The following is a 16610-nucleotide window of genomic DNA, read 5'->3' on the forward strand; positions in this document are numbered from 1 at the left end:
GCCCGTGTGTATATGTGCATGTGTGTGTGCCTATGTGTGTGTCATAGGTTGATTTCAGTGTCATCCTCAATCTCTTTGCATTTTACTTTTTGGGACATGGTCTCTCATTGAACTTGGGGCTCATCTAATTAGCAAGCCCTAGGGAGCATCCTGTCTGCCTTCCCTGCACTGTGGTTACAGACGAAGTGCAGTTGTGCCAAGCTTTTTACATAAACAGTGGGAATCGGGACACAGGTCCTCATGCGTGTGTGACACACACTTTATCAGCCAAGCCATTATTTCCCAAGCCTCTGGCTTAATCCTTTTTATTTAAGCAATTTTCGGAGAGATATTCTAAATCCATTTTTGTTGGCAGCAGTCAAATGATCAGAAAAATAGTAGGAGATGCAGCTTTCAAAGTATTTTGTGCTTTCTTCTTTTATCTGAAAGGTATTGAGTACTGGCCATGCGCACTTCTGGTTGAGAATGACAGTAAGGGCATTGAGCCCGAGATTTCAATCTTAATAACTTTTCAACATATTTAGCTTTGGAGGAATTGAAAGGTCCTCTAAATCTTGTGAGCGAGACAGAGAGACACGCTAAACTGTATTCACCAGTAGCCAAGAGGCATCAGGGAAGCAAGGCTGTTAGAAGGGAGAGTCCTTAGCGACAGTTACCATCTCCTTACTGTAGTGGTCACAGTGTCCCTCGCCTCTCTTCACCCTGCGTCTGACTGTGTATGTGTGGAGGTCAGAGGTCAGAGGTCAGCTGTGGGGTTGATGCTTTAGGTACCACCACTTTTGTTTTCCTGTGTCAGAATCTCTTACTGGTTTGGAGCTTGCCCGAGTAGCCTGGATTGTCTGGCCAATGAGCCCGGAGGATCCTCCTGTCTCAACACCTCCTGCATAGACTAACAGCATTGTCACCACTTCTGGCCTCTGTACATGGGTCCTGGGGACTGAACCTAGGTCCTCATGCTTGCAAGGAAAGCACTCAACGAAGGGCTGAACTCTCTCCAGCCCTACCAGCAGCATGTGATTCTCTTAGGATGGACCGAATGGGAAAGCAATGGGAGGAAATCTGTTCAATGGGCACAGTGTTGTTTTGCATTTGTGTCCTGTAATGATAACTGAGTAGTAAACTGTAGGACACTCAGAAATGCGTACTTCGTGTTATCCCAGTCGATTGAATCTTCAAGGAACTTACCAAAGTCTGGGCTGTGAGAAATGACTCAAGACTTCAGAGATAACAAGTGTTTGTTACAGAACTGGCAGACACCTCTTAATTAGGTCTCAGTAGATTTAAGATTAGCTAGATGGAGGGCCAGAGAAGGAAGGAAGGATATTGCAGATGACAAATGCCAGAATGCCAAAAACAAGCTGAGAAAACAGTGTCCAGAACATTCCATGGAGAATAGATTGTCTGAGACAAAACAGGGAAAAATGGCCACAGATCAGTAGTCCTATGGCCCCTTGTCACATTTCTCCTTATGCCAGGGGGACAAGGGTTTTACCCTTTCAAAGCGATGGTGTTCAGGAGACACACTACTCCCTAAGGAGGCCTCTATTTGATATATGTCTAGGAAGGCTCTTGAGATGTTTATATTTTCTTGTGTACAAATTGTACAGCCCTAGCAGTGCTGTTCACTGAAACGACCGCAGGTACCCCTGAGGTTCTGTCAGCTCTGAGAGCACACAGACTTTATGTTTTACTCTAGAAATTCCCCAAGTCTCTGGCCATTCCCACCCAACTCATTCCTTGCATATGCGTTGCCCTTTCTTTTTTTTTTTTTTTTCTTTTCTTTTTTTTTTTTTTTTTGGTTCTTTTTTTCGGAGCTGGGGACCGAACCCAGGGCCTTGCGCTTCCTAGGCAAGCGCTCTACCACTGAGCTAAATCCCCAACCCCGCCCTTTCTTTTTAAATCTCATGTCTTGTGTTTATGTGTATGTGTGCCTTTTTTACTAAATATTGGTTAGTAGCTAGAACAATGGGATGCATTCAGAGCAGACCAGGAAACAAAATGATGGTCAGACAAGAGCACAGCAGAAAGGTCTATCTTGGATGTATGGTAGTGTCTCCTCATGTCAAGTGACTCATTGGAATAGCGATGGGGCCATGGGCAGCTGGGTCTCTCTGCATCTTAAATGCACTCTCATCAAAAGATGCTGCCCCTACAGCATCGGCATCTCACAGCTCATATCCCGGCTGAGGATGCTGCCCTGTTGAGGGATGCTGACGGACAGCCTGCTGGTGGCTTGCTCACCGTTCATTTATCACACTGGTGCAGTGATCACTGACTGCTAATATGTCATACGTCCCCCCTTTCTGCAGGATAATTAGTCTTAGCCAAATAAGATCCTTTTTGCCGGATGCCCCATTCCTTTTTCTTTTTCTTTTCTTTTCTTTTTTTTTTTTTTTTGGTTCTTTTTTTCGGAGCTGGGGACCGAACCCAGGGCCTTGCGCTTCCTAGGTAAGCGCTCTACCACTGAGCTAAATCCCCAGCCCCGCCCCATTCCTTTTTCATCCCAGGGCAGCCGTGGCCTGTGACTGGCTGATACGGCAAGTACAAGGGAAGTCTCTTGTTTCTGGAGGGATTCTTTACTTGCTCCAGTCTGACATAGTCTATGGATGAGACCACAGTCTCATTAAATGCCTTCTCTTGTCTTTTCTATTTCTTTGGTTCTCCTCCTAAGGGAATACCCTACAACTAAGCACCCTCACCATAATCCCTACGCAAGACAACACTATTATTATCTCTCTTGTGGAGAAAGAACCTGGACAGTTATGAAAGGCATGGATTCTTTCAAGGAGACTTGAAATTTTCAGCAAGGAAATTCAACAAGTTTTTCCTAACAACCTGTTTATTAAATCCGAGTCCATTTAATATGCTACATCTTCTAAGCAGACTACAGCTAAAGCCATTAAAATTAATTTAAAATAGCCTTAGAAGCATGGTGTCTAGTGCAAAAATGAAAACTTGGGACCTGTAGGGGAAAATTTCCTTAATTGATGGAGCAGACTCATGCCCGGGGTTAGTCGTATTAAGAACACATGTTTTACTTTAGGGAAAGAGATGGATATGGTGGCATAATCTCAACACCAGAGAGACAGAGATGGACGGACTCCCTGGAGCATGCTGGCCAGCCAGTCAAGTCAAATTGTTAAGCTCCAGGTTTAATGCCAGGCTCTATCTCAAAGAATGAGATGGAGAGCAAGGATACCCAACATTGACTTCAGTCTCCACACGCACTCTGTACATAGACACATAAGCATGTGATAATGCACACATACACTCACACGCATGCTACCCAAGAGCACAGGTTGATCTATTGCATATTGTCACACAGGTTCAGTGTTCCCCTGCGTGGCTCATGGCCAGTACTCAATTCAATATCAAGGGAGAACGCAGTAGTTGGAATCCATCTAGGTGACACCATCTAGGTGACATAAAGGAAGATGGTCCATGATCCTCATTCTCCTTGTAGAGCCTTAAGGATTGCACAAGAGGCTCTACTCAGAGGAAAAATGAAAGTGTCCTCACCTAGGACTTTAATCAGTTCAGAATTCTTTCCATTTCATCTAACACCTAATCTCAAGTCCTGCAGTCCCAGAGGCAGGGCCATTCATCTTTGGAGCTCACAGGCACATAGGACGGCTTGCTTCACTCACATTTCTATGAAAGGTTGGGTCGTCTATCATGGCTTGATTAAGTAACCAATTATGGTAGGGGGGGATAGAAGAAAGAGGCAAGAAGAAATCACACCCCCTACCCCCAAGTCTCAGGGAACACTGAGGAACAGAATGTAGAGGGATTGTAAGAGACAGGAATTGGAGAGGACTGGGAAGAAAAAGTACCTTCTGGACACCAAAAGACTATATTGCATTCACTAACAGCTTCTCTGGTTTCCTCCACAAGACCTGCAGAAGATTATGGATAGGAATGGGGCAAACAGTAAGGTCTATTTCTTTCTGTTCTTTCTTTTTTTTTTAAGAACATAGAGTTGGGAGGGGAATTGGAGATCTGGAAAAAGTTGGAGAGGGGGACAGGGGCTGAATATGACTGAAATACAATGAACTCATGTATAAAGATTTCAAAGAATAAATTAAAATATTATACCAAACGATTAAAAAATATCCCCAGCAGGCCCACCATCACTCCAATAGGCAAGCCCTAGAGACATGATTAGACTGGCTGGAGGGCAAGGCTTCGATCTGCTTAACCCACAGAGTGTGGGAGCCAACTCAGTAGGGAGGGCCATGGGCATCAAGTTGAACGTGAAGGAACTTGAAATAGATGGTCAGCTATGATCCTATCTTTTCCTGTCAGTGTACTCATGGTGGGCATATGACCTTTACAGCTTTGAGGACAGGCATACCAGCTGTGAGTATACTTTTGTTTCAGAAACCTGGGTAGTGTTAGTGGTGGTGGTGGTGATTGTGGTGATGGTGGTGGTGATGGTGGTGATGGTGGTGATGGTGGTGATGGTGGTGATGGTGGTGATGGTGGTGGTAGTGATGGTGGTGATGGTTGTGGTAGTGGTGGAGGAAGAGGATATCAACCTCATCTTTCTTTCAAAGATGCCTCTTGTATCACTTCTGTTCCACCTTGGCATCTTTCTATCCATTCTCTCCTCTCCTTGAAGAAGACACTCATTTGCTTTGTTAAATCCTTGTCAATATCAGACTGACGTGTTGACTATCCCTTTTCCGCTTTTGTTATTAAAGATAAATGAGCAGTCAGGCTGGGAGATGACTTAGACCAGTGGTTCTCAACCTCTCAATGCTGTGACCCCTTAACACAGTTCCACATGATGTGATGCTGCCCAATCATAAAATTATTTCTGGCGGGTCTTCATGACTATAATTTTGCTACTGTTATGAATTGTAGTGTAAACATCTGCGTTTTCCAGTGGTTTTATGTGATCTCTGTGAAAGGGTTGTTGACCTTACAAGGAAGTCACAACCTATAGATTGAGAACAACTGACTAAGGGGGAAAGTGCTTGCTTAGCAAGTAAGAAGGTTTGAGTTTGATGCCAAAAACCCATATAAATGCTAGGAAGAATGGTGGCCAGTTCCTGGTGCTCCTGGCCATCCAGCCTAGCAGAAAGCGTGAACTCCAGAAAGCATTGAACTCCAGGTTCAATGAGAGACCCTGCCTCAACAAATAAGGAGAGTGATAGGGATGGTACCCAACCTTTAACCTCTGGTCTCCACATGCACCTACCACTACCCCCATCATTCACGAAGAGCTGACTTTGATCTCAGCACTTTACAAAACCAGGTGTGGTGGCACACGCATGTAATACCAGTTCCCTGATGGAGAAAAGGCAGGGTTATCCTCATGAGAACTACTTAGGCCAGCCTGAGATACATGAAAACTCTGTCTTCAAAAAGTTAAAAAAAAAAGTCAGGTGGAGCTGGAGAGATGGCTCAGCCGTTAAAAGCACTGGCTGCTCTTTCAGAAGACGTAAGTTCCGTTCCCAGGACCTGTTCTGTCAGGAGGCTCACAGCTACGTGCCGTTCCAACTCTGGCCAGTGTGAGCATAGGTGCGCATGTGCACACTACACCCTCACCCCCACCTCCCAGCATAGACACATACTTTTAAAAAAGGAAGCCACAATAAAATTTTATTCAGATACAACACAGTGCAACCTTCTTCAGTACCGAGTCTTAAAAAGTTGCTCGTGGTGTCCCGAGAACCCCACGAGGGTAATGGCTGTGACATTCCTCAGAGGTGAACTCATTTCCATTACTCATTCTGAAAAACACATGCTCCCTGTCTTTTCACACGCATCACAATGTGACCGAAAATAGATCCTCATCAGTACCTCTTTCAGGGTTATGAATAGCGCTACCTTGAAAAGGACCGAAAGAGACGCAGGCATGGGATTCAGAAAGGAGGCTTTCAGGAAAGCCAAGCAGGAGGCAGGCTGCCTAAGTACTTTGAGCATAGGGTGTGATGGGACCCCCTCAGGCTCCCACGCTGGGAGCCGGGTGGCTCACTCAGATGGAGATGGAGTGGGTGGGAGCTCCAGGAAGGAACTGCATCTCCTGGGCAAAGTGGTTGAGAAATCCAGAGGACCTAAGTGTCGGCGGATCAGATAGCTGAGCCTGTTCTCCACCTCTTTATCCATCCCTCTTTCCAGGTGGCTGGAAAATCAAATGGCATTTCTCTACCTTCCTGATTGTCATTCATTGTACTCAACCAAGGGAACTCGCAGTGGGCCACCTCTGGCTCAAGAAGCCATGGCTCCTTGCCTTCCTGTCCTTGCTGGGAGGGTGACATGCAAGTCTGGGTCTCTGGCTTAAGGAAAGCGTGAGGGGCCAGGACAAGAGAAGATGGAGCTGCTGAGTGGTGTCCCGGTCAGTCCGGCTCTGTCTGATCTGAATATTGCTCAAGGGAGATTTGAAAGGTGGCTCGTTTCAGTGTGGTGTTTGTGTGGCTGTCCTCCTGTGGCATTGGGATGGAAATCTGGCCAATACAGACCTCATTTTCTAAATGTGGTTTGCTTGGAGGAAGAACAGGGGTAGTTGAGAGCAGAAAGGCAACTCGTGAGGCGGCAAGCCTTATCTGAAAGGTCTCGTGGCTACAGCAGCAATAACTCTGATGCTGCTTCCCACGTAGAATATCCCACCCCCTGGGAACAGAAGGTCTTGGGACAAAACCTGTGTGATGTGTGGCTGTGCTTTGTAACACTCTCCGACTGATTAAAACTTCCATCATTTCGGAGAGCTAAGCTACTGCAGGTCCAGAGACAATTGGTCTTGGGCTATCTTTAGTTTTCCAGTCATTAATCACCCACTGCGTTTGACCTACCAGCCTTGTAAGACTTGGGGGTAAAGAGCTCTCGGAATATACGGGGTGACCTTAAACTTCCACCATCCCAAAGACTGAGGATGTCACAGATCTCATCTAAGGCTAATACCGGAGACCTCCCTGCTTTTCTGTGACCTGCCAATCACACCCACATATTTGGGAAAATAAAACCCTTGATTTATAACTCTCATGAAACACTGAAGCATGGTATTGGGGTAGCCTAAGTCTGTATTCCTGGGACCATGGCCACTAATATTTGGTTCTAGAAGAAACTCTCTCTTCTCTTTTACACTGACCACCCCTTAACTGGACCTTGACGAGGGTGAGGGAATCAGAGAACGTTCTACCTTCTTGGCCTCATAGCCATCACTGAGGTGTCCAGTTTCACCTCAGGTCTCCTGTGCCTACCTGGAATAACAGGCTCAGGCAGGCATACAAGGGTCACATACAGAGAAGGTAGAATAGGCACGGGGCTCCTGGTGGAGGATGCCCAGCTGCTGTCATGGTTCTGATCAGATTCCAAGCAAACTCTCCCTCCACCTGGCCCTGCTTCCCTTTGCTTTGCACAAGTCCCCACCCTCAAGGCCACTCCCCACATGGACCCTCTTGCAACCGACTCTCTGAAACTCAGAGCTGGACTGTGGGTCCCTGAACCTGGGCATCCAGCACTCATTCAGTTTCCCAGGGGCATTGCACCTGTACAGGTGGGGGAGTCTTACCCACGATCATGTGGTTGCAGACATCACAGAAGGTGGGCTTCTTAAAGACATGCTCCTGAAAGGCGTGGACCTTGCTGTTGCTGCCGGGGTGCAGGCCAGCCTTGGTGGGCATGGATGCTGGGCTTCCAGGGATGGGTATTGGGCTGGGGCCTGGGCTAGCCTTGGCCAGCAGGTCTGCTTGTGGTTTCACATCACTGTTGGTCCTTGGGAAGAAGTTGTCGGCACTTTTGCTCCGCAAGCTCTTGGTCTTGAAAGAAAGTGACCGTTTTAGTTTCTGGAGCTGCAAGGTAATGACAGGACAGCCTCTCTTATGATGGGTCCTGGGACTCCTGTGGGGGATGCAGCCAGCTCTGCCCTGGACCCCACGCATACCTTAGCCCCAGTGTGGGCAGTCCAAGGCTAGTGGATACCAGAAATGGGACTCAGTAGTCCGCCCTGTGCCCCATAAGCCAGTGAGCAGACAGAGGCTCCATCTGCCCCATTCCACCTTTGTCTTTCCCAGCTTTGCTCTCTTAGGCCCCACCAGACGTGCTGCCCGAAGTCCCAGGACACGGGTTTCAGAATACTAGGCTTTTGACCTTTTGTCTTTTGAGTTTGTATAGTTGGAAGTGAGGTATGAACTCCTGAGTACCAAGACTGTGTGTGTAATACTGTCTTCTCTCTCTTTTGACCGGTCAGTAACTATTTGTCTCTAACGACAGCATATTATACAAACCATGTCTCCCTCTGTCTTGATATTAGTATGGTTAAATGGTCTCCAGGACACAAACCAGAAGCTCGCTAGTCTGCTTGTATCTGAAACATGTGGAAAGAAGCATGTATTGTGTGCAAGACATGCCTGTGTGCCCATGTGGTGTGTGTGTGTAGTATATGCTTATGCATGTGAATAGTATATGTGCATGTGTATTAAACATGCATGTGTATTATACATGCATATATATATCTATATATTTATATATCTATATATATATGCATGTGCCTGTGTGTATGTGGTATGGGGGCATGTGAGGTACATGTATGATATATGTTTATGTATGTGGTATTTGTTTATGACTTAGTATTTCAAATGCCTCTTTAGCTTTCCTGACCCTTCAGGTATCCTTGCCCTAGTTTTCGGCCTCAGTAAGCTTGCCTTTGGGACGAATAGCGAGATACCACATGAATTTGGAAGGGTGCTAGCAGGACTCGAGTCCAGTCTGCTGTGCTAATCTGACCATGCGGGAGGGAGCTTCTGGATACACAGATGTGAGCGCAGGGGCTTTGTGCTTAAAATCCGCTGAGAACTCCCTTCTCCTTAGGCATACAGAGCAGTCTCAGCCGAATGTGCAGGCCTAGACCCCTAGCTACTCAGGAGGCTGTGGCTTGCGGATCACAAGGCCTGTGGAGTGAGTTTGGTTCAGCTTTGGCAATTCTACCTCTCAAAATTAAATCACGAAAAAACAAGGTTGAAGATACAGCTCAGTGGTAGAGTGCTTGCCTGGCATGGGCAAAACGTTCGGATCAATCCCTGCACTAAACAAAGAGTCCAACCTCTGCTTCTCAGACTCCTAGGTCCCCAGCACTGGTAGCAGTCTGCATCAACCTTGACTTTGCTCAGTCTTGCCAGCTAACATGGTTCATTAAAAATCTCTCCTGCATTTTATTATCAACCCTTAGCACCTGTCTTCCTGCCACCCAGAGGGAAGGAGTAAACAAAGGATTAGCTGTATGGCTTTCAGGGGTCACAACACCTTTGAGGTGGGCTCCTTTGGTCCGCTCCTTTCATCCGTAGCTATTCTTCCTTTGCCTGAAATTACATCTGTACAGCAGATGAAGCTATGCGTGAAGGTGCCCTGTGCTGACTGGAGTCTCCACACAATGGGGCCAGGTTCCCGGAGGACATTGAAGAGGAGCTGGTAGGGCAATGTCAAGCCTGTCACCTCCTTCCCCACTTCTATCTTGACCTCAGAGGACTAGGAAGCCACTGTGGTCATAGAGGTGCAGCAAGGCACAGCCCCAGAAAGCTCTACGTCTCCACCCCCAAATGGTCTTGTCGTTTTGCAATAGACTGAACTCAGGTCATCTGGGACAGCAGGAAGTGCTCTTAATACTGAATACAGTCTATTTTCCACTCTGTGAACTTGTCAGTTTAAGGGTTTGTCCAGTTTTAGGGACAAAGATGAGACAAGATCTCACAATATAGCCTAGGCTGGTTTAGAACTTAACGACGACACAGCCCAGATTTGCCTCAGACTCGCAAGATGTCCTCTTTCCTCAGCCTGCTGCTGAGAGCTCAGATGTGAGCTCGCCAGGCTTTTCAGCTTTTATTTCACTTCAATATCAGGCCGACGAATAGGATTAGCAAAGAAAAGGCATTTGTTATCAAGCCTGGAGACCTGAGTCCCATTCCTGGGACCCGCATGATAGAAAGAAGACTGACTCACACAAGTTGTACTGTGACTGACACTGTGTACTGTGGTGCACATGTACATACACACGCGTAATGATATTTAAAAAAAAACAACTGTATATCCATTGAATATTGTACTATCATATAAGGACATTTCATGAAAGTGTGCTATTGGTTGAGTACATCTGCAAAAGCTAAGTTACTTAGCTTTTCTGTTATCTATTCTCGATGGCAACAGAGAAACATGAAGAATGTAAGATCTCTCTTTCTCTCTCTTCCTCTCTCTCTCTCTCTCTCACACACACACAGAGACACATGCACATATATGGATTCTTTTCAGTCATAAAGATGAAAAAAGCAATGTTATTTGAAGGAAAATAACATAACTGGAGATAGTCACAGTAAATAAATTAACCCAGTCTTGGAAAGAGGAATGACATGTTTTCACTAATTTGGAATTCTTAGATTTTTATATCAAAGCACAAAAATTGTGTGTGTGTGTGTGTGTGTGTGTGCGCGTGCATACATGTGTGTATGTATTCATGTATAACAAGAGTATGAGTAAGAAGAAGAATGTGTTGATGTGAAGGAGAAGCGCTCTAAGCTAGTTAGAAGGCAGAACCCTGTGACTCCTTTGGAAGCCTGACAAATGCTTTCAGGACCAAACGTGTGATAACCCGAGGAATTATGTGAAACAAGGCTTCCATCCAGGGAGCTCACTGACCTGAACCATACCACCTCCTGCAAGACAAAAGGGGACTCTAGAGGAGACCACAACTTCCCAGCCAAGACCCGTGCAGACTGTCCGTCCACACACCCATCACGTGATGGTATTGATGCTGTTAAGTTACACATCTGCTCTGCTTACAGGACAGTATGTAACCAACACAGGAGCGTAGGCCAGGAAGATGATATTGGAGCCTTGGAGAAATGAAGGAGATCGAGTAGCCAGCTTAAGGCCAAACAGCTCCCGAAAACCAGGCTCCATGTTAACTCTTTCTGCTGACCTCAGGCTCATTCCTTACTTGGCCAGTGAGTCTCCAGGTGTTGGTCACGAGTGGAAGGAAGTTACACCAGGTCTCAGGAATGTGGACCTTTTCCCGGTCAGTGAGTGTGGGACAAAGGTTTTGGAATGGGGACAAAGGGCTGTGATCTCCAGAAGTTTAGCCAGAAGTTGGCACTTCTCTTCCTTGCTCTGGCACATTTCGTGGGTAGACACTGCGTCAGGCAGGGAGGTCTGCCTGCTTCTAGAGCCAGAGATTTTGTTGGAAGCCAATGGGACATTTCTTATTGAAATGGACTGATTGAAAGACGTGCCTCCCTGGATGAGGGAGAGATACCCTCTTCCCTTGCCCTCTCATCACCTATAAGAGGTGGAAGACCTGGCCCTCGGGTCTTAAGAGCAGGAAAGAGAGCCCTGCCCCTAACCATCTGCAGGACTCAGGAGACTGGGACCCTGTGCTTGTGTGGGCAGCAGAGTGGAGCTGAATGACTCTGGTCAGGGGGTGCAGGAGAAAAGACCTGAGCTGGGGAGTCCTGAGGACACACACCCCTCACTCCTTGCCACTTATGGCAGGCAGGAGAGCTAGCCCCAAGGTCATCAGAGCCAGAAAGCAGACCCTGTACCTCACTCAGGTAGCCCAGTATAGCTGAACCTGATGCGGGGCACACAGGTGAGCCAGTCTGAGGGTGTGGCCATGGGAGAGCTGGGCCTTCAGCTTGTCTGCCATGCAGCAGCATGGGCGAGGGAGATGTGCATTCTCCCACCCTTGTCTCTTGACACCTAACTGGTGGGATAGTGGGAGAACAGGCCATATCCTTCACCTTCCACTACCCAGCAAAACATATCCTGTACCTGAAGGGTAGAGCTGGCCCTAGTCGCAGGGTTTGCTGGTGAGCTGGCCCCAGGGGTGTGAGAGCCAGACAGCAGACAGGCTGACCAGCTCAGTCACTTCTCAGGCTCAGATCCAGAGCTTTGAATTGGCCCACCCCAATATCCACCCCAACAATGAACTGCTACAGAAGCTTTCTGATACAGGGCAGCAACAGGATATCTGAGAAGAGTCTCAATGAGATTCCAGTATCTGTTGAGTGGCAGAAGCCAGCAGCTTCCTACCAGACCAATGAGTCCTTACAACTAGCATTTACAAGCAAAGATGTGTGGACCAGAGGGTAGGCTATGGGACACACGGTGATACACGACAGCAACTTCCACAGAGAGATTTCTTTTTCTCTGTTTGGGTGGGGGAGGTTGCAAGGGTGGGCAAGGTGGGATAAGGATCGGGGAGCATGATGTAAAATTCACAAAGAACAAATAAAAAGGTAAAACAGAAAAGAGAAGAAACACACGCCTACCAATTAAATAGGATTCTGGTTGCAAGTTCAAACAAGCATTTTCTTCATCCAACCCTCAAGGAGCAGAGACCAGAGAGGAAGATACAAAATGAGAAAATGCAAGTAGAATTTGACAGGCACATAAGTCAAAAAAATGATTAACTCCTATGCACAACCACTGAGGTAAGTTCTATTTAGAATAATAACCTTGCAAAAATAAAAGAATTAAAAGATGTTTTTATGTGTTGTGTGAGTCTGCTCTACATGTATGCAGGGAACCCCAGAGTCACAGGCAGTTATAAGCAGCCCGACATGGGTGCTGGGAAGCGAACTCAGGTCCTCTGGAAGAGCAGCAAGTGCTCTTAATGGCTGAGCCCCACAGTTAGGTTCTACAAACATTTGGAAGTATCTTCTCACGTGCTGGAAATGATTCAGACCTCAGTGCTTAACATGTCAGTAACATTCATTCACGTATGTATTCATTGGGTGATGGCAGCCAAACGCTGGGCCTTGTACATAACAGTTTACCACTGAGCTACATCCTCAGGCTCATATCTTAGGAGACCTTGCAGGGAGGGGATCATTCATTCCCTTACTCATTGAACAACTCCCTAATGAATATCCATTTGGCTGCCACTAGGAGCCAGTAATAGCACTCAGGTTTGGTGACTGAGCAGCGGGAAGGGTTCAGCAGTGAGACCGACCTCCCTAAGGTTTAAAGTAGGCAAAAGAAAATAAAGAATAAAAGGCAACACACTTGGGTGAGCACATGCATTACAAAGGGAAATAATAGGAGAGACAGGCTTCCGAAGGTCACGAGCAGGCTTATTTGACAGGTGACCTTTGAGCAGAGATGTGAAGAAAGTGGCGGCTGGGTGGGCGAGTAATGTTACAGGGGAGCATTGTGGCTAGTGGAAGGAACTAGCACAAGGCAATGCTGGGAGCTGGGCAGCCAGCAGAAGAGCATTGTGGGTAATGAGAAAGCCAGCAGCCATGGTCCCAGCAAGAAAGCAACATCCCGGCAGCAACCGATGAGGATGCAGCCAGGACAGGAATCCCAAGTCAGCTCAGGTTGAGGCTTCCTTGCTGGTCATGGTAAGGACTGTGGAATTTATCCTAAGGGCACTGGTTCAGAGCAAGGAGGTGATGAGGGCAGACTTTTATTGGAAGGGCTGCTCTAGGGAGTGCTTGAGAAGCAGATGGTTAGGAGGCAAGATTGAGGCAAAGAGAGCTGCTGGGAGATGCCTGTGAAAAGAAGCCGACCGAGGCGATTCTGACAGGCGTGGTAAGACTCACTTGGACTCCAGGTGCATCTGGAAAGTGGACCCAGGAGTTTGTTGAGGGGTTAGAGGGTATGAATGAATTACTCTAAGGTTTCTGATGGGTGCAACTGAGTGAACAGAGGCATGCCCTTTTACTGGAAGGGTGTCAGAGAAGACACGTTGTCATGGAGACCAGGAGGTCTGAGATGCTTATTTAGAATTCGGGGGGAGTCAAAATGTTGGTAAGTAGATAGATGATTTTGACATTCAGGAGGGAGGTCTGAGCTGGATAGTGAGTGGGGAGGCAAGAGGGATGGGTGGCAAGTAGGGCCATGAGACCAAGGGTAATCATTACATATGTCATGAGCAGACCCTTGAGAGACACTGCCTAAGGACAGAGCCCAGGATAGTACAAATGTAGATAAGAAGAAGAATCATGAGGCCAGGCAATGGTGTTTGAGAAGAAGCTGCCAAAGAAGGGGACCTAGAGAAATGGTTATTATGGAAGCTAAAGACAGGAAATAACTAGGAGAAGGATGGAAAGCCGATGGGATCAAATTTATCCCAACCCCAATATAAGTCAGAGGTTTAAGACTGTAAAGGGTAGGGTGGTCTTTGAGAGATCTTAGCAGATCCTGTGAAGCTCTGAGTGTGTGGTTACAAAGTTTCAAGAAAGAATGTCCAGAGAGGAAGACCGTAGATGTGGTAGTGGCCAAAGACAGTTTCTGAGTCTGCCTTGATGCTGATCAGTAAGGAGACGGGGTAGCTGAAGGGAGCTGTAACGTCTTAGCATTTTGTTTCTGAAGAGTTTTGTTTAAATGCTAGTTACTTTCAAGCTGCTTTTAATCTGATGGTGCCTAACAGGGCTGGTTGTTGAGCTCTGTCCTTGAGAAGGGGTGGGCATAACATGCAATACTTGGGCAGCTACCAGAGGGATACAAGCAAGCCAGAAGGATTGGTGTTTGTTGAATACAGATTTTCATGTGTGTGCTGTCTGTGGGGGTGTGGTTCATGCGTGTGCAGGTACATGTGATGGCCAGGTGCCCGTCCATCTCATTATTTGAGACATAAGGTAACATAAGGCAGCCAGACAGCGTCCTCTGGGATCCACTTGTCTCCCCTCCACAGTGCCGGGATTGGCAGGCACCAATGACCATGTCCAACATTTATTGTTAACCTGGTTTCTGGGCATTTGCAAGTGTGTTACTGACTGAGCCTCCTCTAGACCAGGATATAGATCTTTTGATTGTCCAGAACATGAGAGAAATAAGGAGTTAGAGGGAAGAGATGCCAAGAACTGGAAGAGAAAGACCAGTTTACAGATGGATGAGGCTGGTGCACTATGGAGTAATGTAGAGTGGTGAGCAGGATGCTGGGAAGGCACAGATCATCTGTTACAGGTCACTACCTATTTTATAGATGAAAAACCAGAGATATGGTATGGTGTGGTGAAACCAGACATACAGGGTGGTGGTTTGAATATGATTGGCCCAGGAAGTGGCACTATTAAGAGGTGTTGTCCTATTGGAGTAGGTACGGCCTTGTTGGAGGAAGTGTGTCACTGTGGAGGTGGGCTTTGAGACCCAGCTCGTCCCTAGCTGCCTGGGGGTAAGTCTTCTGTTTACCTTTGGAACAAGATGTAGAACTCTCAGCTCCTTCAGTATCCATGCCTGCCTGGACACTGCCATGCTCCTGCCTTGATGATAATGGACTGAATCTTAGAACCAGTAAGCCAGCCCCAATGAAATGTTGTCCTTTATAAGACCTGCCTTGGTCATGGTGTCTGTTCACAGCCATGGAAACCCTAACTAAGACACATGGCAATCTAAATTCCAGTAAGCCACAGAGTGAAGCTCCACGTGTATGTCTCTGACTCCAAAGCCCTGCGAAGCTAAAGGAACTTTGGTGAGAAAGTAACCCACCCTCAATCTTCTCTTAGAAAAATCTCTCAGCTTAGTACGGTTTGTCACCCCGCTGGGATTTTAGCAATGATCTACACAGCTGCCATGTTGGTGCCTCTCAGGTGGCCGCTCATTAGGAAGCACAGACACTGGGCGTCCTGAGAGCAGGTGGAGAATTTAGCCTGAAGGCGACTGTAATGCAGACATGTTGATTCACCCATCGGTGAATTTGCAGTAGAGATGAAGCTAAGTAACCAGCATGTACTTGATCTTCCAAGCGGATCACATCTGAACTATGTGGGGAAGGGTGCGGCAAACCCGTCTGCCCGCATAGGCAGCAGCTTGGGAGGAGGCACACAGTTCCTCTGGGCACTCGGAGCTTATTTTCCTGATTGTTGATGCTAAAGCATCAGTTGCCTTTACAGACATCCTCTCCGCTATCTAAAACAGCATCAGTACCACATTGGCTTTCGTATCAGGAGTCAGATGAGGTCATCAGACAACCATTGACAAGCAAATATCCCGTCCTGAATTTTCCTATGTGATGTGACCCACATCTTTGATTTTGAAAATGAGCATGTTTTTCTTCTTGACATTTCATGTCCTCTAAAATAGTTACATCTTCCTGTAGAAATAGTCGTTGCCTTTTTTTTTTGCCTGTAGATATGATTAATTTAATTGATGATCTGAGCATGAAGGGAATGAGTTCCTCGGCAAGCAGAGGCAGGTGATGAACCCTTGCCCACGTGCACTCTCTCTGAGACACACTCTCCTTCACCCTCCGTCAACCATGTGGACAAAATAACTGAATCTGTTTCAAGCTTAGCTGAGGCTGTGGTTTGTCGGAGTATTTCCCAGACACACCCACGGCTAGTGGGCAGACAGTGCGCTCTGGCCTTGGGAGAGTGCGGGGCCTACGATGAGCTTTCCAATTTTTATGCTGAGCTTTTAATTCTTGCATTGGATTCTGTGTGTGCAAGAATGTGCGTGTGTGCATTTATGTGTGCATGTGTTGCTTGTGTGTGCACACGTGCATTTGTGTGTTCATGAATGCCAAGCCTTGGGTGTTTCCCTCAGTTGTTTTCTATCTTAGTTCTTGTGCCAGGTTCTCTCACTGGATGCACTGACTGGCTGGCTGCCTGGTTAGTTCTCGAGATCCTCCTTCCTCTGTTTTCTCCAGGCTGGAATTACACACATAGAGCACCATG

General features: G+C 47.0%; 1 protein-coding gene across 3 annotated transcripts in view; it reads right to left on the reverse strand.

The window, feature by feature from the left end:
* The window catches only part of Stac (SH3 and cysteine rich domain), a 122556-nt gene that overhangs the window by 61863 nt on the left and 44083 nt on the right, over window positions 1-16610 (reverse strand). Inside the window, 1 exon segment of one of the 3 annotated variants that reach the window (NM_001108784.1) lies at window positions 7517-7796. The exons of 1 other annotated variant lie outside the window; for it this stretch is intronic. In NM_001108784.1, coding sequence (NP_001102254.1) covers window positions 7517-7796 — 280 coding nt within the window. 3 annotated transcript variants of the gene reach the window in all.

Source organism: Rattus norvegicus, chromosome 8 (assembly GCF_021556685.1).
Source record: "Rattus norvegicus strain SHRSP/BbbUtx chromosome 8, alternate assembly SHRSP_T2T, whole genome shotgun sequence".
In the NCBI taxonomy this organism is placed as follows: Eukaryota; Metazoa; Chordata; class Mammalia; order Rodentia; family Muridae; genus Rattus; species Rattus norvegicus.